The sequence below is a fragment of the Bombus vancouverensis genome, chromosome 12, assembly GCF_051014615.1.
Source record: "Bombus vancouverensis nearcticus chromosome 12, iyBomVanc1_principal, whole genome shotgun sequence".
Lineage (NCBI taxonomy): Eukaryota > Metazoa > Arthropoda > Insecta > Hymenoptera > Apidae > Bombus > Bombus vancouverensis.
The window spans coordinates 10,194,897-10,220,259 of NC_134922.1; the positions used below are offsets into that span (position 1 = coordinate 10,194,897).

Sequence of the window (25,363 nt, forward strand, 5' to 3'; positions counted from 1 at the left end):
GTTTTCGACGACCAGAGACCTGAAACAGAGATTTTACTTGAGAAAAAAAAGACAGATCTATTTGTGTATCGACGAATATCGATTAAATAGAGATCGTAAAGATACAGATCAAATTTTATCTTATTTCTCTTTTGGGATCATCGAACGACTCTTCCTGGCCACGTCGTGTATACGTCTCTTTGGGTTTACTTTTGCTTACTATCGTATTGTTATAGTGTAGGTTGCTGTTATTCCTGTCGCAGTTTAATTCATTATTTTAATGCATGACAGCCCTTACACGTTTACGGCTTACGTTACGTTACAGAAAGAGAGTACCTTAACGTCTATACTTGTTTTTTTGTTTTGTTTAGTATTAAAGAGTTTCTTCGGGTTATTATTGAAAAAAGTTTTCGAGAAGCTCGCCGCTCTGAACTCCCTTTCTCTTCCCTTGAGAATTTTTCTATCCTCGTTTTTGCGATTCAGAAGCTTGATAACGGCGACTTCGTGAGAGAAAATGGGCGATCCACTTTTGTTTTTTCCTTTCTCTATGCTGGATATATTTAAAATCGAACAGCGCGATCGAATGAAAACGTAAATTGCGACGGACTCATCGCGTAGTCCGCCAAGAACACGACAGATACGACGAATTTGCAATCGCGTCGTGAAGAAACGAAGAACTCGTAACAAAAATCACCCTCGTCTGCGTACATTCTTTTCCAATAAATTCTAGCATTTGAATTTCTGTTCGATACATCTGAATTTTCTTCAATAAAATTGTTAAATAAAATTTGTCGTAAATGTATCCGTAATTATTTCATAGAGGAATCGTGTTTGTTTAAAACATGAATTTGTGGGGCAACAATAGAAGTTATTTTTACAACTATTAAATTTATGAAATTAATTTGAACTTTCCTCGTGTACAATTAGTATGGTTGTTCTCTAGAACAAATTTTGATTTGTTCAGTTTCATTTTTCATGATACTATTTCTACAATGTTGTAACCATTAAAACGTATCATTACATACGAAAGTTCAAAAAGGGTAGCTTTTGCTACGAGTTTTCTAATCGAGTTTCGATAAAGGAACAGCTGGCGAACAAATTTCGAACTCCTCTCGTTCGAACGCTTATCAGTCTTCTTTGTATTCTAGTCCGAGAAAAATAACGTCGAACCCGTTGATTCTTCGCGTACTCTTGATCCCTAATTTCAGACGAGTCTTCTTCGCGTGTCACTCCGTTTTCCATAATGTAAATATATAGTAGATAGATACGATATAGTAATATTTGAGATTAATTTGTACCATCGTTTGTAATACAACGATGAATGAGATAAATTAAAAACGCGTTATAATAGTTCTTTCCAAGCTGTTTAAGATACGTCTCGTAAGTATGACAGCAACACAACTTTCATTTTTCGCATGTTGTGTTATAATATCTTTATACCTTAACGCGATAAGGAACCAAGTACGACACGTTTGAAATCCTATTAAGGAACAATTTATCCTTTCGTTTCAACTGATTTAAAATGAATAGAAGAGAATTGTAAACTGGCTAATTTCATAACCACAGTATATCGCTTCCAACTACTATAATTTAAACGGTTTGTACACTGTTCCAAGTGTAACGATCTTTCTCGCGACTCTCGTGAATGCTACTCGTCTTTACACTACAATCGTTACTTTTGTTTTCTCTTTAAAGAGGATTGTCATCGTGCGTTGGTGTCTTCGCGTCACTGCATGCGAAACGTTCAACGAAATGTTCCAGAAATAACGTTATCAAAATATAAATGCTCCGCGAAGATATGTAAGATGAACCGATGCATCGTGATTGATCGCAAAACGCTAAGTATATTTGTAATCGTAAATCAAACGATGATTTAAGATATTTTGTACTGAAGATTAAACCATTAAGAAATTCGACGATAATATTTGACGAAAGATTTCAAAGTAGCGAAAAAAGAAATTTTTTAATCAGGCTAACGCTACTGGTGGGCAAAATATTTATTCATGACGATGATAGCGAATCGTATGAGAAGGCAGTTTTACTTTCTTGTAATTCCGAATAAACCAACAAAAATCGCTTAAAAATGATTTGTAACGGAATTTAACAAGCTACAAGACAAATTATTTACTTTTATTCAAACAGACCTGACTTGTTCTACTTTTCTTTCTGCAACTGCCTTCATTTCGTTGCAAACGTTTCAATTGTTATCAGCAATATAATAACATTTGACAGAATGGATCGGCGTGATTGCAAATTCGATCGACTATAGCAGAAAAAGGAAACTTACGCCGTGCTACGTGTACGACTCGCGACGTGCCGAAGTAGATAAAAATCGTCAGATTCTCGAAAGGATATTTGTCTCAAATGTTACGGAGAATCGGTAAAGAAAATCCGTCTCCAAGACAAATTTCATACGAAGCTTGTAAAATATTGTCAAGAGGAAGAGAAATCTGAAGAATCCCGATAAAACTGATGGCATCTCATTGTGCGAAGCAACCAATTTGTACATGGAAAAAATAAAAGAAAAATAAAATAGTAAAAATCGTCATACATTTACATATGTACGAAATATATATGTATATATAATATATATATATATATGCGAGTGTCTAAAGCTTGTAATAAATTAAGAAAGTAAATTCGAAGTGATCGAATTTTTCTTGTGCTTTCTATCTGTGTGTGTTTCAGCTATTTCTTTGGCCCTGTTCTTTCGTAATTCTCGTATATTCGTGAGCCCATGGTAAAATCTCGCATCGGAAACCGAAGTGAAAATGCGTAGTCGCTTGTTCTCCCGCGAGGGTCTCGAACGAAATTGTCATACAAAGTGTACTCGTCGTAGAATGTCTACAAAAGAGATACGAGAACAATTATTATGAAAAACGTTATCTTGTAAACAGTGTTAAAATCTTAAGATAAACAATGTAAGACTATTCGCAACAGTATCAATAGAAATGGATCTGACTAATAGGATGCGTAATGCTTGTTTCTTGGCCCGCCGATGGTTTTTATTTCTTTTTTTTTCTTTTTTCATCCGTCTCGTCTTCAAATTTAATATTCTTCATCTCGCGTGGCTCAGGAGAGAATCTCGCGGAGCGAGACTCTCGGATGAAGTAATAGAAAAAATCGATTCGGAGTTTGATATTAAATTTGACGACGATCCCATTTCGTCCGACCGTGTCCAGAGGGAAAAAGAATGAAACGAATCTTCGCTCAACGAGCACGCTAATTATCTCATAACTAATTCAAGGCGAAAATTCCAAAGCTTTTTCCCCTCTGCGACGGTCGGGGAATCACTTTTGCGACGCGCTACAATGAATTATAACAATCGATCGTTCATCGTGGGAGTGGTGTTTCTCGCTGGTGCACGTTCCTTGAGAAATTTCGCGATCGATTTCTCGAACACACTATGTACAGATCATCGAATGAATAGAATGCAACGTGAACATATGTGTACATGTGTATATTTAGTGTGTAGGTGTGTATATGCCAGCGGTATGCGTTTTGTATATTTGATGGATTACAGAGATGTTACGCTACGTTTTGCGTGTACACGCGGCATGGGAGGAGAAGAACGAAAAAAGAACGTAAAAGAGGAATCTTAACAGGAGTCTTTGATGACTTCAGTCTCGCATAGAAATCACGCCAGGTTCGCTCTCGATGTCGAATGCGGTTTTTGGTCGATTCGCGATTGTGATGTCTCTTTGGATTTCTACGCACAATTCTCTTTTCTCTATATTGAAAAAACTTCGAGGCGGTATACAGATACAGCTATGGCGATAGCTACGTGTACGAGAAACATTCATCAGGCAATATTCCTTAACTGCAGTTTCTGAATAAACACACTACGTCGCACGTTTTTTATTTTTTTTTTCTTCTAAACTTGATTAGCTACTTAATGGATAGCGCGAATGCCTCCGGAATGTTCGACTTTCAAAGAACCGTTTCAAGGACAGCCATCTTCCACCCACGAACTTTTCACCTGATACCGATTCTTGTCACACTCTGATACATGGATCTTTTGAGTTGCATCCATCCTCAAAAACACACAGATTTCATATGAAAATCCTCTTCGTGCAGCGAAGGTTCTTCCGTAATTTCTTCATTCGCCTCTCCTTCTTCTTACATTTATGAAAACGATTCTTTCTTATGACGTATCGTATTGATGACGATGACGATTGACAGGGGCACCCACGAGGCTCGAAACGCGTTACAACAAGAACAAGGATCTCTGTCGAGTCCACGAAAAATCTACCTTAGTCGCTTTTTCTTTGTTGGGCGAAGAACAAGGTCTATTTTCCCCTACGTTCTTAAAGACGATAAAAACGCGGGAAACGCCGACTTCGTGCCTCGTGAAAACGTCGTTCACGAAGGATGATTACTCAAATGAGAGCTAGTCTAGCCGTCGATAATAATTTATTATTATTTTATTGTTGTTATTATCGTTATATAAAAAGTGATGAGAGAAATCCTTGTAACTATCTATCATTTAACAACGAAGACATCCTTCCTCTTAGTTATCTTTTTGTAACTTTCTGGATGAATGTATATACCTTCCTTTTTGAATATATTTCCGGCTTTTTCCATTCACCTCTTGGCAAACTCACTTCCGTTTCCCATCAGCTGCCGTCACTTTTCTTTCCGCATTCTTTGGCTATGTCCTGGCGTTTCGTTCACTTAAAACAGCGTATCACGCGTTATTTAAGTGTTCTTTTGTACATAATATACACGCACTATATATTATATTTATATATATCGTACTTTATATTCGCTCGTAATTCGAAAGAGGCAGTATTGCTAATGGCTTCTTATCGTCCATCGTAAAAGGATTTACTAAAATGAGTTCCACTAGTTTTTCCACCTCTTCCTTTTCCTTCGTTTCTCATCGTGTGTTTCGCCGCTTTTTCACGTTGAAATAGGACCCAAAAGTATTCGCCGGAGACTCTTATCGATCGAACGAACGAGAAATTAAAAGAAAAGAAAATAGGCGAGAAACGTCGAATGAGAAAAATTATTTACGAGAGGTCGGGATGATGGCGAAGAAAAAGAAAACGAGCGGTAAAAAAATAACCAAAACGCCACGTTTCATTTTTTCCAAGTACTTTTATTCACCTTATTATGACTTCAGAAAAAAAATCTATTCCTTCACTTGCTTTCTCATGCTGTTGTTCCTGATGTCACAATCGATCCGATATATTATCACGGTTCCCCTATGCATTCGATTAACTAAACGATTCAAAACCAGCACTCGCATCCTTGTCCGCGGACAAGGAGACCTACCAACGGGAATAGTAAAGAAAAGAACGAAATGAATAACAAACTGCTCCACTTACACAAACCTCTGCGTTTTCTTTCACGTTTTTTCCTTTTTCTAATTGGTTTATTCTTGCGTTTGTCGTTACTATGACTAGAGACTTAATAAATCGTTAATTTTGTATGACTACTCGTCGATAGTATATATATATATTATATATATATAGTATAATATATATATATATAATATAATATATATTATATATATATTTTTTGTATTCGTACAAAGAATAAGAAACCATATTGCTTCAGTGGCTCGAGGCTTCGAAATACAAAAACGAGAAGCCTTCTCCGAGAGGCCACGGAATTACGAAATACAAAAAGCACAGATCTTGTGTTTCCATTATTTTTTTTTTTTTTTTCGTTTTATAACTCTTTTTCTTTTTAAATATTTAAGTACCCTTCTTCCTTCATTTTGAACACCGTTGCAATGCTCTACGCAGACAACTAAGGTCTCTGTTCTTTTCAGAAGAAGAAAATATCTGTTTTTGTTTTGAAATTTTAAATGTCAAACTATCGTAAAAATCGAAGGAAGAAGGCCTTCATTTCGTATTGGCGCGGAGAAAAGATTTTTTATGTTATATCTTGTTATTTTTTGCCTAATTGGTCGCTAGAAGATATGGAGGCGTGTGACATAAGCGCGATTAGTCGAAAAGAGTGATATCAAAAAACCGATTATAAATGTTATCGTTCAGGAAAAGTATTTTCTCGTTTATCTGCTTGTAATGCAATAATAGAATAACGTCTTTAGAAACTCCTTAAAGACTTCTTGATAGTTCCTTTAACAGTTTTTTTTCTTCTTTTTTTTTAAATCAGATTACATACTTGTTCTGTTAGGAAAACAATTGCTGGTTTTCGCGTTCCGGAAGCCACGCTTCCCTTACTGACTCACTCAGTCATTTTTCTTTAACAGTTGGTGATCTCAACAGGAACCAACAGTGGTTAAAATATATTCAAAGCAATTTACATTAAACCACTAAGATCGCAATAAGTCGTACATGTTGTATAACGTCCTTGCTGATCACCAGAATATTAAATGCAAATAAGAATGCAATAAAATATAGGAAAAAAACAATATTACATGAAAATAATAAATCCGATTAAAAAGAAATGGATGTGACAGCGTGGTCACCGGAAAGCGATTGGACCGTAATCCTGCGGTACTGAACAAGTAGATTCATCGTTATCTTCTTAGATACTTATATATTAAATATTAATAATTATAAATTACAATCATTATTAATATTAATATTAAACATTATCATTAATATTATTACTTTAAATGCATACACAGTTTAAACATCTAGTTTCTTCGACAAAAACAGGACAGAGAATAGATGACAATGGAAGGAACACAACAGGTGAGAGCGATTAAAAAAAAAGATAGGAGATGAGAGGGAGGAGACGATGGAGGGGAGAAAGTCGAAGAATAATAATTAAAAACACAATCGTACAAAGTGGTTGATGGAAACGATAAAAATCTTCTCAGAAGAAACCGAAGAAGAGAAAAAACGAAAAGGACGGCGAGGGTGAGAGAGAGTTTGGTTTTGCGGTCAGTAGCTTCGATCCGTGATTCTTTGGGTCCTATTTCAAAGGAACTTCTAGGACGACTGTTTCGTCGGAGAATACGTGTTTCCTTGCACTTTCGAGGATTCTTCGGTTCTGGACCGACATAATAGAGAAAGGTGTAGGGTTCTGCTTTGATGAGAGTTAGAAGGAACTCTTCTCGGCTCGCTGTTTTCTAACTGGAGAAACAGAGGATAGGCTATAAACTAAACGATTACACGTTACATTTAAATATTCTTTCTCTTCATACTTCATGCTGGTCCCTCGCGAGCGTGCATTAAATCCGCGGCGAGGCAAAGTACATTTTATTTTGTTCATTTTATTATCTCGCGTTGTCGATCGTTTTTTCGTTCAGCAGCATACCCTTTCATACGCGACGAACCAGATTTCGATGAAAGGTAAGCTGAAGAAACAACATAGGAATTACCGTAGAATTTTTAATCAGATTTTTATGCAGATTCTTGTTTTGATTCGCAACGGGCCGCGCCTTCGAGACCTTTCACTCATTCTTACTTCTGAACTCGTTCACTCTCTAACAATCTCCGTAACTCGAACATTCACTCAGTTTTTCAAACAAAAAATGAAAAAAGAAAAAGACACAAGAACGTATATAAGATGGTCTCCATATAAGGTCTATACAAAATAAATAAGGATAAATCTATAAAAATTACAGATATTAATGCAAACTCGGCGATTATAGTCACAAGAAACGATGCAATCTTCGTGAATCATTTTTTTCCCATTTTCTTTAACTAGCCATCCCTTTTAAGGATAGGAAATCCACGGCAAAGGAGAATTGAAATTTGAAACGTAAAAAGAAAGAGGAGAAAACGGAAGAAAGAGAGAAAACATGATCAGAGATAGTGACTTATATGTCGAGGCTCGTGGATGACCCACTATGTACTTAATAGCAGATGCCTTTTGTTTGCGGTACTTCGCGTTTTGTGTGCAAATGTATGTATGTAGTTTTCTATGTACGTATTAATACACGTGCGTACGGTGTGCGTGTAGGTTGAATGCAATATGCGAGATTATCGTAATCTTGGTTGCTCGTCGACATACGTATATATATAATATATATATGTATATATAGTTTTGATGATCATGTTTGCTTTTGTGTCGTGCACGAGCGACCATACTTTTTTTTTCGTTCTTTTCACATCGTGTTCTCGCCTGGTACGACTTGCTTCGTGCGTGTCGAAAAGAAATGTAAAATCAACCGCCGGAGCAGCCATGTCGGCGCTTCATCGGCAGTGAACGCTCGGAACCACTTTTTTTTCTTTTTTTCTTATTCATAATAAAACGCTTCCAACAACGTAGACCTCTGGACGAGGGATGTTGTCTCGGAAATCGATTCTTGTTTCAACCTTTGAATTTGGGAAGATCTTCGAGGAGACGCTATCAAGATATATAATCAACAGCACGTTCTCTTCGAAGGTTCGTCAAGTAGTCCTTGAGAAAGGGGAGGAGAAAAAGGAAGTAACGCGCACGACATCGGAGAGATATGGCTGTCAGCCTTGGTGCTCCTCTCCGTTCTGTCGTTCTTCCTTTCGCCACGCTTCTTTCTCAATTATCATCATCATCATCATCATCATTCGTACGTTAAAGTATATCGAATAAACGGTATACTCATATACTAGAAGCGCTGATATTCACGAGTGATTTTATCCCCGACCTTGCCACGTCGCCAGGTTAAATCGACGACGCGTCTCCGGTAGTCCTTTTTACCACCACAACCCAAAACGTTCTTAAATTCGCTGCCGCTACTGCCGCTATTGCCGTGGGTCTTTCTACTGCTGTTGTCTAGCGGATGTCCAAACTTTCTAATCAACGTCAACTCCGGTGAACTTGGGGAGTAATTCTCCTCCGTTGAGGACACAGACACGCCGACTTCGGTGGCCAAGTGGTGATATTTAATGCTTATACTGTATGCTGATTTGCAGTTGGTTCTGTTGAGAAACGTCTTGGGATGAACCCCAAGTTAGTTCCAAATACGCAAAAACGAGTCCCATGAACCCGTCCCGACGGCCATACCATCTTCCGTAACACCGAGGCAAGAGACGCGATTATCATGACCAGCGAGAATTCCTGTAAAATAAAAATAGAATGTCTCAAAACATCCTACTTCTATAGATTCGATTCTTCTATGTAACATATGCTTACAACAATGTTTTATGATCTGCATTTGAAAGAGAAAAGGATTTTGGTCGAATAATTTGATATTATAAAATTACTAAATTTATAGTGAGTTTGCGCTTCATGATATAAAATAATTCTAATTAGTGCCATTTCGGCAATCAAAATAGGAACAACTAAAGAAGAATTAAATTAAAGAGAAGGGCTTAATATAAAATTTCTCTTCTCTTCTGAAGGCAATCTTGACAATCTATAATGAGTACGTACCAGCTCGTTCCGCTTTCATAGAATCCCAAACATTGCAGTTGAAATCGTCGTAACCGGCCAGTAATAATCTACCGCTCTTGCTGAACGCTACACTGGTGATACCACAGATAATATTGTCGTGACTATACATCGCCAGTTCTTGATCTGCCCTAATGTCGAAAAGTCTGCACGTGGCGTCATCAGAACCCGTCGCGAAGGCGTATCCATTCGGGAAGAACTGAATATAATAAAATAATTCACATTAAGAACCATAGATCTTTTAAAATTTTCCTTTATAACAAAACTAGTTTTTCTAATAGAAACTTCCAGCAGTTTCACAACACTACAAGTAAGATAAATAAGATAAGATAAAATTAGCTAGAAAATTGAGCAGATTAAGCTCTTACCGTAACAGCATTTATGTCGCTCTCATGACCCGGGAAAGTTTGCTTACAAGATCCTTCGCGAATGTCCCACAATTTTGCACTGGCATCACACGCACCAGATACGAATGTGCGCGTGTCTGGAGCCAAGGATAAGGACATTACATCGCCCGTGTGACCAATAAAGGAGGTACACTGTTGACCAGTTTCTATGTCCCACAGGGCACTAATTTAAAAACAACATAACATTGCGACGCAGTCGAAACATTTTTCTAGGTTATATAATTACCATTCAGAAGGAAGAAACCAAAAACTAGAAGGGAGGGGATGGATAGGATAGGATATATTTTTATTGCACGTTCACAATTCTCTTTATGATTTCGTTCTCAGGATATCTTCCTAAATAGAAGAAAGTAACACATTTTAATTCATGTGTGGTAGTATATTGTTATGCAGGTGATGCAAGTTAGGAACAGATCAATGGAATATCATAGAAAATAAAAATAAATGTTCCTTACCATGTCATATCACCAGAACTAGTGACAATTTGACTGTCGTCATAAAATCGACAACAGGACAAATACCCAGTGTGACCTGGGAGTTCTCTGCTAACTCTTACATTGCCTTCCCTAGTTTTAAGACTATAGATGGAACAAATGTTATCCAGCCCACCGCAGGCCACGAAACTACCTGATGGTGCGTACGCACAGGTCATTACCCACGAAGAGCGTAAAGGGATCGCGTGAACTTTGTTCGTGGTGTAGCTATCCCACACGATTAGTTTTCCATCCTGCGACGCTGACACTAAGTTTCTGTCAATCAAATGGAACGACTGTAGTTTCTCTTTCATATTTAATTACCAGAAAAATTGATTGAAAATCGTTGTTCATACAGAATTATACCTCGAATCACTTCCCCAGTGCATCGCATAAATCTTGGCTAAGTGACCGCGAAGTGTGCGTCTTGTGCGCATCTGTATCCGGCCGATAGGCTCCATGCCCGACGTGGCCTGAACCAACGTCGTATCGCATGCTGCTTTCCTAGCATCCTGAAAAACAAATATAAATAACACATGAAACTTAATATAGCTGTTATTTTACATACAACTTAGTGAAATAAAGTTTATACTTAAAACGCAGTTTGTAATGAACACGAATTAAAAATTTCACGTGAAAATATTTCGTTTTGACTGTATTGAAAGATCAGATGTCACAATCGGATGCGCCAAATGGTTAATTTATGGCGTTCTATAAATTACATGTATTCCATAAACAAAATCGTTAACTCTTAAATAAATTTTAGAGTTCTAAACTCTTGAAACTGGTCTTCCCAAACGAGTGAAAAGACGACGACAATGCATTTAACGACGGAAGACTAGACCGTATTCACAGCTCGGTTTAAGTATCCTAATTAACATTGTTTCGCGCTGACATAAGAAAATGACTATATGCAGCGTTCTCGGTACTCGAAGCTCACATCGAATTACTCTCGACTGTTCAATTAAGGGTCGACGAATAGTGAGAGGGTAGTCGCGATGTGTATAAATTATTGAAATACTGTTACGAGGGTATTTAAGAACGTACAGTCTATTTATTATGGGCGCTCGCCTGGCGATGCGTGTAATTTCACGCACGCACCGGAGAAGGGTGAAAGAGAGAAACAGGTGGCGAGAAGGAACAAGATAGAACGTGAGTAAGCGGGTAAGAGGAAAAGAGAGAAAGGCAGATCGAGTAAGAGAGAGAAGGAACGGTGGCGTATTGATCAGAGTGAAGCGACGGTTATGCCGCGCCCTACCACCACCACACGCTACACTACTACCACCTCTGACAATGAGTTTCACGTTTCCACCACCATACAAGTGGAGAATCCACCGATTGGCATCGACGAGTATTTTTCAAACGGCAACAACTTTTAACTCAAGCCGATTCTTACACCGTGATCTAGGACGATCGATCACTCGAAGCACTGGACAATTATTTATCTTTAAGAACAGATTTTTAAAGTTAGATGAGGGATGAAATTTTGAATGTAAATTAGTGATATGAATGGGGAGTTTAGATTTCCTGTGGTTTGTTTTGAGGTAACTATCTTCTAATAGTGTTTTTATACTTTACGATGATATTCAATATTGATTCTGAAAAATTGGCAAACATTAATAATTGTTTTTACTCCAAAAAATGCAGATATGGAGCTAAATAAATTGTATAAAGAAAAGGAACAAGACACGGAAGGGTAGTATTGTTTTAATAAACAATTGTGATTTTGTTTCAATCTCCTGGGGTCAAGTACAACAAAACCTAAAAAATTACTGGCTCGTTAGGGGAGAATAGGGGCCGATTGTTTAATGCCAAGTGCACTTCGAGCCGAGAGACGCCCTAGACTTTTTTTCTGTTAAGACAATACACCGCTGTTGCATGTAGAACTGTTGCTTTGTCCTCGATGTTTTAAAGATTGCCGGCAAACAAGGAGAACGCACAAAGTGCTACATGAATTTCAACTACGAACTATCCAATAGTAATCTAACTAGATTATTGGTGAATCAACGGAGATCCATAATTGTGTAAAACGTTAAGTATTCCAGTTAAACGAAGACTACCGCCCAATACTATCGCTAAGTCACTATCTCTTACGGTTTTCAGATAATTCATTGACAGGAAACGGTGGAGATATGAAATTCCATACCAAGTACGTGCGCTTAGTTAACATCATCAAACGAAACCAGTTGTGGCCAGCAATACGAATTACATTCGTTATAATCATTTCATAGCAGCTACCTAAATCTACAATTGTTCTCTCTAAGTACTTCATTTTACAGAATACCTACTACTATTCTACAGAGTAACAAGTAATTCACCCACGTTGAAAGCTGTAATTACTGGTGAATTACTTAGACAATTAACATTCCCTTTTGTTCCAGAAATTGACTTCACTTTCCACAATTACCTAGAAGAAATCTTTTTGCACGACTTTACATTACACGTGAATGAAGCTAATTGTCGATGTTCAATGAAATACAGAATAACAAATGGACTTACTCGAATGGCATTTTTCAGCTTGTCAGCCTCCTGACGAAGGGTTTCAACTTCACTCATGATGCCTGTCTAATGATGCGATAAACGTGATTACCCGTTAAGGGTGGAAAAGGGTGTTTCTCGAGGAGGAGGCGGAACACCTCCGACGAATGTGATTCCTAAAATATGATTTTTTAGGAACGGATTAATCCTATTTCGTGCGCCTTCTCGCTCGAAGGTGGTTGGGGCCCAGTGTCACGCCGCCGACGTTTCTTTTGATGACCGACGAATATCGTCAAGTACACCACCACCAAGAACGGGAAGGGTAGAAAGAGGAACTAGAAGACGATCGAATTTTCTCCTTGAGGGGGCTGCACCAGCCTTTTCCAGGCCTTCTCTCTGATCTGTTGCTGTCGCGGCTTCCGTTTCCGCCGCTACCACCAGAACCAGAGCCAGACCACCGCTGACTCTCCCGCCCCACGCGCCAGCTTCGACACCTCCTAGCGAGATCGTTGCCACCCCTGAAATCAGAATCACACAAATTATTAGTAATAACTCTTTCCCAAGTTATTTCTTCCTTTTAGATTCAATAACTTGACAGTACGGATTTTTATAAATTTAATGAATTGAACAATATATTGTATCATGTTTATTACACGAAGAGGTAGTCCACATAATGGTAGTTTCAAAATGAATTGCTCAACATATGGAATAGTTCATTTTTTGCAGAATTAGATGGATAAAAAATCTTACAAAATTTAGCTTTAAATGACAGGATATAATATAATCATAGTTGAATACAAGATATACTTTAAGTATATGAGAAATAGAAGATGGAATATATTCTAACTTGAGAATACATTTCTATAAACAGATTCTATTAATTTTTACTTTTCACCACCAGAAAGGTTATGATATAGTATAATGGTTATTATATTTTTATTATTCTATTTTTAGCCAACCTGCCACATTCGTTGGCAGATTCGTGTCACGGTCAACATGTTTCTTTGTTTGTGCATTAATGGAGCGTCATTAATCTTCCATTGTTGGATGAAAAAGTATAGTGTTCTCAATATCAGCGAGAATCAACTCTTATTTTTCTAACTTCGATAGAAATTCCCACATCTTTTTTAACGCTAGAAAAAAAAAATAAAAATAAAAATATAGTTCGTGTAAAGTGTATGCGAGAACAGTGTTTTAGCGTGCTATTTATAGCTAACGAACCGATTACGTTCGAAGTAAAGTAACCTACGAACTTCTGGTAAATCTGTTTAATAATTCAAACTTCTCCCACGATGAGACCACCCTTAATACTCTAAACATATTTTCTCCAATTTTTCATCAACTTATACTATACAACACTGTTCATTCAGTCTCACCCCCAGTCTCGCCAGTAACTTAATATTTTAAGCTACATTGAAATTTCGTGGCAACGAGCGTCCTTCACCTCCAAAAGGTCTCACAACCCGGGGAACCCGAGGGTTGTCGATCCAACGCAAGGTGTTCTCATTTTCCGGAACTGATGGAATCGTTCGGCGCATGATCAAACAGCACGAAACGGAATATAATACTACACGTCTTTAGAAAAAGAAAGAAAAAAATTAAAAAAAAAACCGAGTCTTATAAGAAGAAATAAGAAATCCTTTCACCCTCTAACAAAGCTTTCAGAATATAATACCATATTCTGATAAATCGAAAAAACGATTCCATTAAAATTTCCTATTATAACCAATTCCTTCGAACAAATCTACTTTCAACTTTTAAATATTCGCCAGATTTCTATAATATACGCGAAATTGGAGGAAAGAAACGCAGAAGGGCCACGACTTACCCGCTCCGTCCACCTTCCACTCCTGTCAGAGCGTCATGAATCTCGAGCAAACATAACCTCTCTGCGTGGAAGATTCGTGCAGAGGGCAAAGGGTGGTCTCTCTGAACCCGTGGTCTACCGCCAGATTGCGCCGTCGACGGAACGCCAGGAACTGTTAGGAGCCCAGCGTCCGAGTGAAAACCGGAAGAAAAAGCACTTTTCCTAGTGAGAACCGGGCACACGCACGCACACGCACGAGAACCGGTCAAATGCGCGCATTGGTGGTGCTGGTTCTCTTTTCATGCCACGTTCACAGAACCGTGGTAGCGACGAATCGATGAACAGCCGTGGCTCGCCCCACTGTAGTCTGTCTCTTTCTCTCGTAAGCTTTCACCCTCTCCTTTTCTCCCTTCAACCTCTCCCTCTTCGTTATGTACGCTAGGTAAAGAGTACACACGCGAACGCTGGTGTGTCTTGCCGAATGATTTCAGAGAGAAGAAATGAAACGATACTCGAGACTCTAACGAATATAAGCTGAAGGAGTTAAGATACGATGTAAACTGGACACAATCTTCGACACTGTTTCGAACCACACCCAGGGAGGACGTGGTTTCGAGAGAAGACCGCCTGGGCGGATGAAACGAGCAGAGGGAAGGGATAAGCGACGCTGGCGCCACGGCGCCCGCGTACCGGCTGACTACCGGCGTCGCCATGACGCCATTGTCGACCGTGTGACAGGTTGCCGTTGGCGGTAGCATGCTCGGAGGATCGTGTAAATCGCTGTTCAACACGATCCCCGACTTGGTATAATCGATTCAAACAGGGTGAGATTGGCGAACTGATTTTCTTGGGAAATATATACAGAATCGAGGTTGCTAAATATTTGGTCATCTTGGTCTTCCAGGTAACCCTGGAACTATTTTAAGAAATACGCGTTCGCCAGTATATACATATTCAGGAAGTCATATAAGTCTGCTATCAGAGGATTCGCTGAATCGTAAGAAATCGTAAAGAAATTTCTTATTTATTTTGATTCCTCTATGATGCTGGTATTACAGAATTGTTGAGAATTAGAAAATAATTTAGAGTAGAGAGATCTTCGAAGATTTGTAAGGGAAGCCCCGTCGTATATAGAGAGTTAAAAATTAGATAGCAGGCAATTTGATGTGTTGTCTTGAATTCGAAGCGTCATCGGCGATGCACGGCAAGTGCTACAAAATTCCATTAATCTTCAAGAGGCTGATATTACGCGTCGACTACTATCTACAAAACATACAACAACGTCTAAATAACTTATGTGAAACCAGAACACGTCTATGCAATTACAACGTTGCAACTGCGCTATGTGTGCATAGCTATACGAGAGCCATTTTAATAATCTCCATGCAACTAGAACAAATATCGTGAGAATGTATAATTAATAACCCAGAATGCGTCTCGATTAAGTAAGTGTAGAAAAATCTCAAGTCCATCGATGTTCGACCTACATTCTGCTTAATCTGCCTTATCAAGGAAGAGGAGGCAGCCAACATTTTCCTCTATACTCTATCTATAGTATTCGCGCGAATCGTCTGGCTTTGTCATTCTCCAGGCATTCAACTGGATGGAGGGGAGGGCTGGTAGACCTATCTAACAGAAGACTTCTATCATCGGGATCCCCAGGCCTTCCTACACGCGTTCCCGGATGCGCGAATGGGAGCAACAGTTGAACCACGCGGGTCAACGTCCAATACGATCTCTCCTTTTCTCTCTCTAACTCTCCCTCTTTTCTCTCCCCATCTGCTTTCGTCTCCGGCTGTATACAACAGCGTGGCTGCCAAGTACCTCACACCAAGTGTGTACTTCGAACGAAGTCCCTGGCACGGCCCAACGGTCTTTAGAAAACGGCGAGAAAGAATGGCAGAAACCACGAAAGGTTTAAGCGGGCATGCAACGTGTGCCGACGATCGCCGTTGGAACGCTTGTTGGAATTGCACCTGCCAAGAGTTCGTTCCAACGAGTGCTCGTACACGCTTTGTTTCTAGCATAACCTGTGTTTGCTTATTCGTCGTGCTTCCACGTCCAAAATCATTTCTGCCAGCAAATTTCCACATAGACGAAATGTTTGTTTCATATAATACATTTGTTGTTCTCACTTATTACTGCGAGAGTGAAATACAGGATGATTCTCTCGCTAGAGGCCTCGGAAGAAGAAGTCGTTGATCGAACATTTGTTGCGACATCAAAGATGATACATATTGTCTACGCCGTGTATGTGTGATCGATAGACTGCGGATTTTTATACATTTATGGGAAATTTAGAAGTGTACAAATGCACAGAATGTACATAAAATATACAAAATCTAATTACCTATTATACTATTTGGCAAGTAAAACAAATCTCAGCTTAGACTCTACTCTTTTACTTGCCTTTATAAAAATGGGAATTTGTATAAATATTCCCAATCTAGTGACTAATTTGAAATTATTTTTACTTTACATTTTGACTTTCAGTTCTCATATATGCACACTGCACACATACAGTGATTAGGTCAATGGTGGCTCCTCTTTTTGCGACCTCTAGAGAAAGAAACACCCTATATAAATTGTTAAGTATTTTGGAGAAGGTTGTACAAGCATGGAGAGTTTCGAATGGTTTTCTGTTACCATGAGGCTCGGCAAGTGAAAGCGACAAATACTTGAGGGTGCCATAAATTAGGCCCTTCCCGGTACTGCGGCGTACAGCAGAGGGTCGACTCTGTTTTGCAGCCACATAAAAACGGGCATCCTTTGTAGAACCGCCGATTCTGACGAACATACAAAGTACAGTGTAGTATAACATATTGCATGTAATTAGATTTACTATTTCGTTTATATTACGTTGTAAATATTAAAATATTAAATTCTAACATATTTATTCGTCCCGTTTTCTTCATTTGCAAATAACGATAGAAAGAGAACGAATTTATGTCATTTGGAAAAATTCATTGCAGACATACGGTTTAAAGATAGATATAACTTATATAACACCAAATTAATTCATTTTTTATCCATTCTCGATACATGTTAACCCATGAACATGAAACTTTTCCTAATAAAAGACATAAATAATCAAATAAGATGAAAAGAATAAATAATCAAAAGAATCACTCATAAAAAGAACAAACCAATATTGTTGCAGTATCTATTCTTGTTGCAGCATCTTGAATTTATTGATAGAAACTGATCGTTATAGCATTCAGTCTAGCATACACCATTATAGATATGTTTTCTACCACAACATTTAATAATATTTTACGTATGTAAGAATTTTTCGTTGTATATTAAATCCTATGCGATATTTACTGCATCAAGAGAAAGAGTATTCTCTTCGTGAAGGAAAGTACTAAAAGAAAGTCTTTCTGTTGCGTAATTGAGAAATTGCAAGGAATGGTACAGTTACGTGTGAAATGTTACGATGAAACAGATACTAAGGATATTAATTACAAACTATTCTTAGATAAAGAGGCTTCGTTACCGCGGAACTGGCTGTGTCTACGGAATGATATTGTGGTATTACAGCTGATGACTGTAATTCACATCAGCACGACCTACTTTTCGACCGCGTAGAACCGGGGAGGATCAGCTTGCAGCCAGGCAGAAGTGGCTGGCTTTTAGTCACGTTAATAAACTTCTTATCAATTCACCAACGAGATCAGAAAAACAAAAGGCCGCGAATCCCTTCGAGCTCTCACGAACCTACCTATTACAAGAATAATTCGTTCCAACAAAATCACACCGATTTCTGCCGCGTTGTGTATACTACCTAAACGCGAGAAGTGAACAGAGAATTACTTTTCACGCGAGTCCTCAATTTTTGGCACGGCATCTCAGAATAGTACGTGCATAAAGAACACGTTGGTTTAAAATAAACCGTGACGCAAGCCGATCGATCTATCAATCAATCTGCAAACGGTATCGCAAAGAGAAACACTTGTTCGTTTTCTTTCGCCTAGCTTTTCCCCTTAAAAACTTCCAACAGACGCGTACTATAATCGAACATAATTATTAAAACATTCGATTCTTACCCATCGGCCACTGTTTAAGAGCATTCAACGAGCCATTGTTACGAACATGCGTTTAGTAAAACTCGACTACCAAGGAAGTAGTATCCTCGCTATTATCACCAATTATTATACAGGAAAGAATGGAAGAAGCGTTCGATTATCTACGGTTTACGAACAGCTCAGAACTACTTTAATATATCTAAATCTAGACTACAAGAATCACTTCTATGCACACATGCTGTTTTCCCAACTTTGTCGATCCCACCGTCGCATGAGAAGTGTAAAACGTGGATTGACTTTAATAAAAGAAATCACCCTTGAAACCAGCAGTCGTTCGTCCCCAGTACACCCAACCCCACAAAGACGAAGAAGGGATACCTGATGGGGGGTTACATGGTTCGATCGATGCCTTCTCTTAGGGAAAACATCGTCCCAAATTTATATGTGTGCGTAGATCTCTCTGTGTGTAGCGAGAAAGTCTGTAAGAGATCGAGTGGATCGAGAATCCCTGCGGCTGAAACTCGACCACGGAACAACCAGCTATCCTAAATTCGTATATTTCTCGTAACTTACAGGCTATAGAGACGACTAAACATTAGCATTGTAGAGAAGAGAGGAGAGCATAGAAGGCCGACGAAACTCGAATGAGATGAAATGGGACGGAAGATACGTTGCGGACAAGCTACGGCAGGTGAATGACGTCAGAAGGCGTTCCGTGACGTCAGAAAGTAACCTGAATATGGGATTCCTCGAGTCAGGATTTTTCACTCGCTTCTAATCTTGATCTTTACTCTGGTTTAATTAAATTTTTCGTCAATTTGTTGTAGAGCTTGTAAGTGTTTGACTTTCTCAGGGATACTGGTATATGTGTGTATCTTCAGTTTTCTTTCAATTCAGACATGACCCTAAAAAATATAAAGAGCGTCAATTATCTGTTTTTCTTATAGAAACCGATTCATTTCTAATGAAGTTGAATTGTACATTATTTGAGGATTTAGTAGTTTATAAATTACTGCACTATAATCTAAGTAAACTAATAATATTTCAGAAATATGAGTCATAATATCCATGTTTGTATCGAATACTTTTATGAATAATTAAACTTAACACGCAATGGTTATTTACATGCATACATTATAAAAGAAAAAAAAAGAAATAATTATCTCTTATCTAGTATTAATTGACTTGTTTTTGAAGAAGTTGTATACATATTACTCTTGGGAATTTAATGGTTGATTTATACATACACTTAGAATTACAATAATTCTGGGTCAATATTGGATCGAAGTCTTGATAAACTGATAACATTAAAAAAAAAAAAGACGAAGGTACTTCTTTTGTGCTGAAATGAAATACAGAACTTTCGACGATGCAAACGGTATCACAGAAATGTATATAAATACGTGTTAAGAAATTAAGCCGCAAACAGATCGTTTCGCTATTTTTACGAATCACAGTGACGTCAGAAGAAGAAGGGAGAGTAAAGCGGGCATTTGAATGTTTGGATTATCCAAGAATCCAGAAGGCTTGTGGACCAGTTCAAAGGAAACTGGACTGTTGTAAAGACAGCTACGTTTGCTTGTCCACCCTAATCTGGTTATTATCACTTAAAACTCATCTATCCTGAAAAAAATCTATTCAAATCTTATTCAAACCCTAATCTTACCTTTCACGAACCCTCTGACTAATTTACGGCAATATGACCACGTTAATGATCTGTTACAGACACTCTTGAAAAGAAAGTTCTTCGGAGAAATTTAATGATCGTCGAATTCCTAGAACTAACAAACTCTAGCCGGAGCTTTTAAAATCAGCAACCCTTCCTCTGCTCGTTTTCCACTGACCCTCGTACACTGAGCGAACAGAAGAAGGAACAATTCATGGCGGACGAGGGGAACGCGTAACAGGACGTGACCCCGCAACGAACTCAGGTCGGAGGGGGTTGGAGGGTGCCAGGAAAGAAGGGAATTTGCTGGTAGTGTACGTCATTGGCATTACTTTCGCATTGACTAAGTACTCGGCGACCTACTAACCGTCCTGTGAAACGTGATCGTCATTAACCCCTTTGCCTCTATGAACGAGATATCTTACGTGCCTGTTTTTCAATATTTGTGACTGAATGCAGCTTCATATGAAAGAGATATATAATAGAATTTCTCTGTCAACATTATAACTTATTCTATGTCATTTATCGTTAATCCTTCTACACTCATGAACTAGATATCTCCACCTGGTTTGTAATATTTACAAATGGATATTGTTTTACGTAATAGAATAATGAAAGAAATTTTGTGACAACTTTTCTACACTTGCCGTCAAAGAAATACTTTTACGCTATATAAAATTCTCTTTGAAGTATAATTGATGCAAGCGATATAGAGAAGTCGTGAGTTAAAATGTCAAACGGAATGAATTAAAACATTAAATCTTATACGTAAAAACACGTTAAACTTCAAGGAGCAAAAGTGGCTTAAACACTGATATGTAACATTTCTGAATATTAAGCGAAACAGTGGATTACAGTGTAAAGTGTAATGTTCTTATCTCTACCGCATTGATAAACTAATATTTATTAGTTGAAACAGACCTAATCAATGTTCTATCTCACTTACTTTTAAAATGTAATAGAGCAGATACATAAGTAACAAACATTCCATATTGCATGTTATACAGTCTTTTCTTAAATGCGTTGCATACAAAGAAACAATAGATTGCAAATTAACAAGTATGCCTATTCTAAACGAAAATCTCGAGTTCTTTTTCTCCCATTATATCGACTTTAACGTCTCGCCGATTTTATGACCTCGCTGTGTCTCTTCCACCAACTGTACTGCTAACCAACAAGCAAGCCACAGACCTGCTAGGTAGCATTACTGACGAGTCCATTAGCAGATCCTGGATGAAACGCACTCTCCCTTCCTTTCCTATCCCTCTCCCTCTTTCCTTCCTATTCCAACAGCGTCACCGAAATTGTTTTCAAGCGAATAACATATGCTACATCTATATAGTACTATTAACCTTTACATTCATTTTTGTTAATGAAAAAAACACGTAAGATATTTCGATAGATAAGCGAAAGAATTAGTAACTATTGAAAAAGATACACGCAGTATCAATAATATGTATTTGCTGTATTATCTCGCTAAGGATTTTGGCTGACGCGCACGTTACGATAAGCGTTATTTTCCCCGCGTTTTAGATTGTTTGCCGTGCATTAACTTCGTGCGTAAAATGAAAATAAAATCCTTCGGAAAATTACAACGATTAAATTTGTCAGACACGTTTCCTTGGAACGAAACGTCACGCGTAGCTTATTGATCGTGATACAGTAATCGACGTCGATCGTAAATGTTTACATTTCTACGATTTCCGTGGTTATCTACCGGCTTGGTGAATCACTTGAACGTACATAATTTCTTCCTGATAGAGAGTGCAAGAGACCGATAAAAGATATGATCGACGTCGTATCTCGCAACTGGAACGCTGTCAATTGAACCGAAGACACCACTTGTCTTCGAGACCCGCGACGACTTTATATTTCGAACCAATTAAAGACGATTAAGATAGCTCTGGTGCAGCAATTGGTCGGCCAATCGCGACGCAGTCTCCGTCTTTGCTCTGGCTTGCGCGTCTCCTTTTTTTTTCTTTCTCTTACTTCGTTAATATATGAGTCAACGCTAGGTTCAATCCAAAGCTTGTGCAGGGAAAATCAACAGTTTCCCTTCGAGTCTTCTGTCGCTCCCTCATTTCTCTTTTTCTCACTCGAGAAATTACTCAGGCAATTAGACTCTGTTCTTTGTTCAAAGAGACAAACAACGTTAATTCGACCGATAAACTGATACCAGTCGACAGAAAGACACCAAACGAATTATCGCCTCGCTTTAGAAACAGAAGCAATTAGAAGAACGTCGCGAGGAATTCACGCGTTCGAAATTCCTGGCCTGGTATCGCTCCGTTTCCATACGGGGCGTTATAGCAAAAGGGTAGCACGAAATTATTGGACAATAATTCAAGGTCTTCGATGCGTCCAGCGGATTGCATTTCCTTTGTCGTTCGTTTCTCTTACGTGACTCATTGCTCGAATGGAAATAACGTAATCTCTCTCTGAAAAGTATGGTAAGAAAAATAATAAAAAAGGAAAAAAGAAACGTTAAAGAAGAGAATGAGGAACGCGACGATAACGAAGATATATTGCGTGTGATTCTGTTCGTTCGAGTCGCTTTTAAGATCGATCACCTTGAAAACGACTGCTAACGTAAATATCGCTTTCACGATTCTTAGAAACGCGACATGCTTCAAGGTTAGTCTCGAATTAAAAACAGGTGCCTGTAATTACATTATCACTGGTTGTATAGTGGTTATTGTTCACGATGTACGTAAATTGTAAATGTAATAATTGCAACGTTTGAAACTAAATATAAATTCACAAGAATCATCCGGACGTCTAATGTTCAACCTCGAGCAATAATTAGAAAACGCACTGGATGATGAAAGTGTCATATTTTTGGAGAACACGTGTAGTCGACGAATAAAGACGGCGTCGTGTTATTTTTACCTCGTGGATTCACGTTTTTGCAAAAGTAACGCGTTCTAGATATACACTAAAGTAAATTATGTTTGTTTTCGTGAAAAACTCGTGCTCAAATGTTACGCAATATTCGGTTTACTGCTATTGTTGTATCAAAAGATAACGCAAATACGCCTGCTTCGTAGTTAAATAAGTGTCAACAATGGCGTTTCACATTGACTAAATTTCGCGCCATCTTACCAATATTTCCTACACTGAATAGTAGATAATTATTTCATTATTTCCTATACCAAATCAAATTACCGATAAAAATACACGAACAGTTCACGAATAATTATCATGTTTTTATAACAAAAAATTCATAAAATAAAGAAATATTCTATGGTAATACAATAGTTTAAATGTAAAAGCTAGTTTCATAACAAATACGACACATGCATTAATAGATAACGAAATACTGACGCTTGTACCTTGTGAATTAATGATTATTGATCCCCTATGTAAATTTGTGGTAATCTCAGATATCGTTAGTCAAGCAAAAGTTCTTACAGCAGTAATTTAGCTTGCGTAATCGTAGGCTGCTCGATGTTCAAGCTTTCGTTCCCGTTATACTTCTACGCCGTTGAAAATTCTCGAACGAGGAAAAAGCTTCGACTTAAGCAGGAAGAATCTCATTACAGCGGGAGCCGGCATTGACTCAGATGTCGAGAAGTCGTTAAATCAGGATTTACCGAAATTCCTCGCCAGTCAGCCAATGATATTCCCACTAACATCGAGATATCAGACGACCGAGCAGACGAGAGGAACGTAGTGGATGTTAAAATAACCGCGATGACGGAACAGGAAAATTTGACAGTGTAGCCTAGGCGGTCGCCATGTTGGCTATTCCGATCGAGTCGAAGGGCCACAATCAGGGCTGCATCGTTAGGATGCCATTATCGCTGCATAGAAATTGTAAAATTACAGACTATTACGAAAAAGAATGTTCGTTATTATACCTGGAGCTCCCTAACGGAGCCTACGGTTGCCTAAATTCCCGGCTCGATATATCGGCCTCTCGTATCCACGAACAGCTCCTCTCGCTCTCTCCCTCCTGCTGCGGCGGGCCTTCTTCCTAGCTTCGGCTTCTCACATCGATGACTATGCACTTTCCTTTTCACACCTCTCTGTCTCGAACCACGTCGAGAAACAGAGCGAACGCACTCTTAAGGCGATGAAGCCTCAACGACCGAGACGAGTCTGTGTTTCACTACGATTTACTGTCTCGCGACACAACCGCGACCGCCACTGCGTTTTAAGGTTAACCGTCACTGCTTGAACTCGAAGAACGGAACAGGCCACAGCGTGTACCGCGATATATTATGACTAGGCGAATGATACGACGTTCAGAGAGTTATTTTCATGAATAAAAACTGTACGAAGCGAGCGGAGCTGCTGTTCCTGCTACTGCTGCTTCAGGGCTCTGGCGGGCGGCAGGGCGGGGCTCCGTGCTTCGACTCTCGTAGACCCCGTATACCTCGAAGTCGCCGGTTCGCGAAAATACCCGAACGTCACGAGCGACCTCTTCGGCCGCCTCCGCGCACCGCCATTTTCGAACGTGGAATACGACGATCGAGTATGTTTGGCGCCATCGACACGAAGTCACATAAATTAAAGAAAATTGTAAGGGAAAAGAGTTTGGATCAATTTATTAGACAGATAGAAGTTGTGGAAAATTATCATGTTATGAGTAGTGTGTTTTTATGGATTGGTATAGTGATTGGTATGAAAATTTGGATGGAGAGATTATCGGAGGGAGACGTTCGGTTAGGTGAGTTATGGCGTCCCTTAGATATAGAAACGACAAACGTCGTTTGATTCAGTCATTTGATTTTGCGATGGAATTATTAGAACTTTGATTTGAATAAATAAGCATTTTGTTAGTGACAGTAGAAAATGAATGGTTTTGTTATGTAGTATTTAACACGTATTCTAGTATGTAGTCTACCAGTAATGTGATTTATATGTGTATAATTAGTCGTGCGTAATTCATCTAACAAGTTGCATTTTTCGATTTGAACTTCATATGCAGCTTTGTTATATTAGAACTAAATGAAGTACAGACATTAATTGTGGTTCATATAAGTACGTGTTGATACATGCTTTGAATATTTATTCGCTTCGAATATCTTTTCGATTTTAATTTCGGATTTTTTATGTTAGAACTACGTATGTACATATACAGGAGATACAGAGATTGACTATAGTTTATGCAAGTATATGCATACGCATATATATAATTTCGAATATCTGTTCACTAGGATAGTAAGAATTATGTCGATAAAACAGTATAACAATTATATCGGCAGTTGGATTTCCAAGTTCATACG

General features: G+C 38.5%; 1 protein-coding gene across 3 annotated transcripts; it reads right to left on the reverse strand.

The window, feature by feature from the left end:
- Nucleotides 1-5,059: 5,059 nt before the first annotated feature.
- On the reverse strand, nucleotides 5,060-24,495 carry Gbeta13F (guanine nucleotide-binding protein subunit beta-1). 3 transcript variants are annotated; one of them, XM_033331508.2, is made up of 7 exons: nucleotides 23,993-24,495; nucleotides 12,656-13,152; nucleotides 10,523-10,668; nucleotides 10,139-10,432; nucleotides 9,645-9,846; nucleotides 9,259-9,475; nucleotides 5,060-8,943 (listed from the first exon to the last, which is right to left on the reverse strand). In XM_033331508.2, exons 2-7 carry the CDS (start codon nucleotides 12,710-12,712, stop codon nucleotides 8,837-8,839), a joined length of 1,023 nt encoding a protein of 340 aa, XP_033187399.1. In that variant the 5' UTR covers nucleotides 12,713-13,152; nucleotides 23,993-24,495; the 3' UTR covers nucleotides 5,060-8,836. The 3 variants fall into 3 exon arrangements, with proteins under 3 accessions (XP_033187399.1, XP_033187401.1, XP_033187400.1); XM_033331510.2 differs by lacking the exon at nucleotides 23,993-24,495 and adding an exon at nucleotides 23,544-23,564; XM_033331509.2 differs by lacking the exon at nucleotides 23,993-24,495 and adding an exon at nucleotides 14,463-15,040.
- Nucleotides 24,496-25,363: the final 868 nt, after the last annotated feature.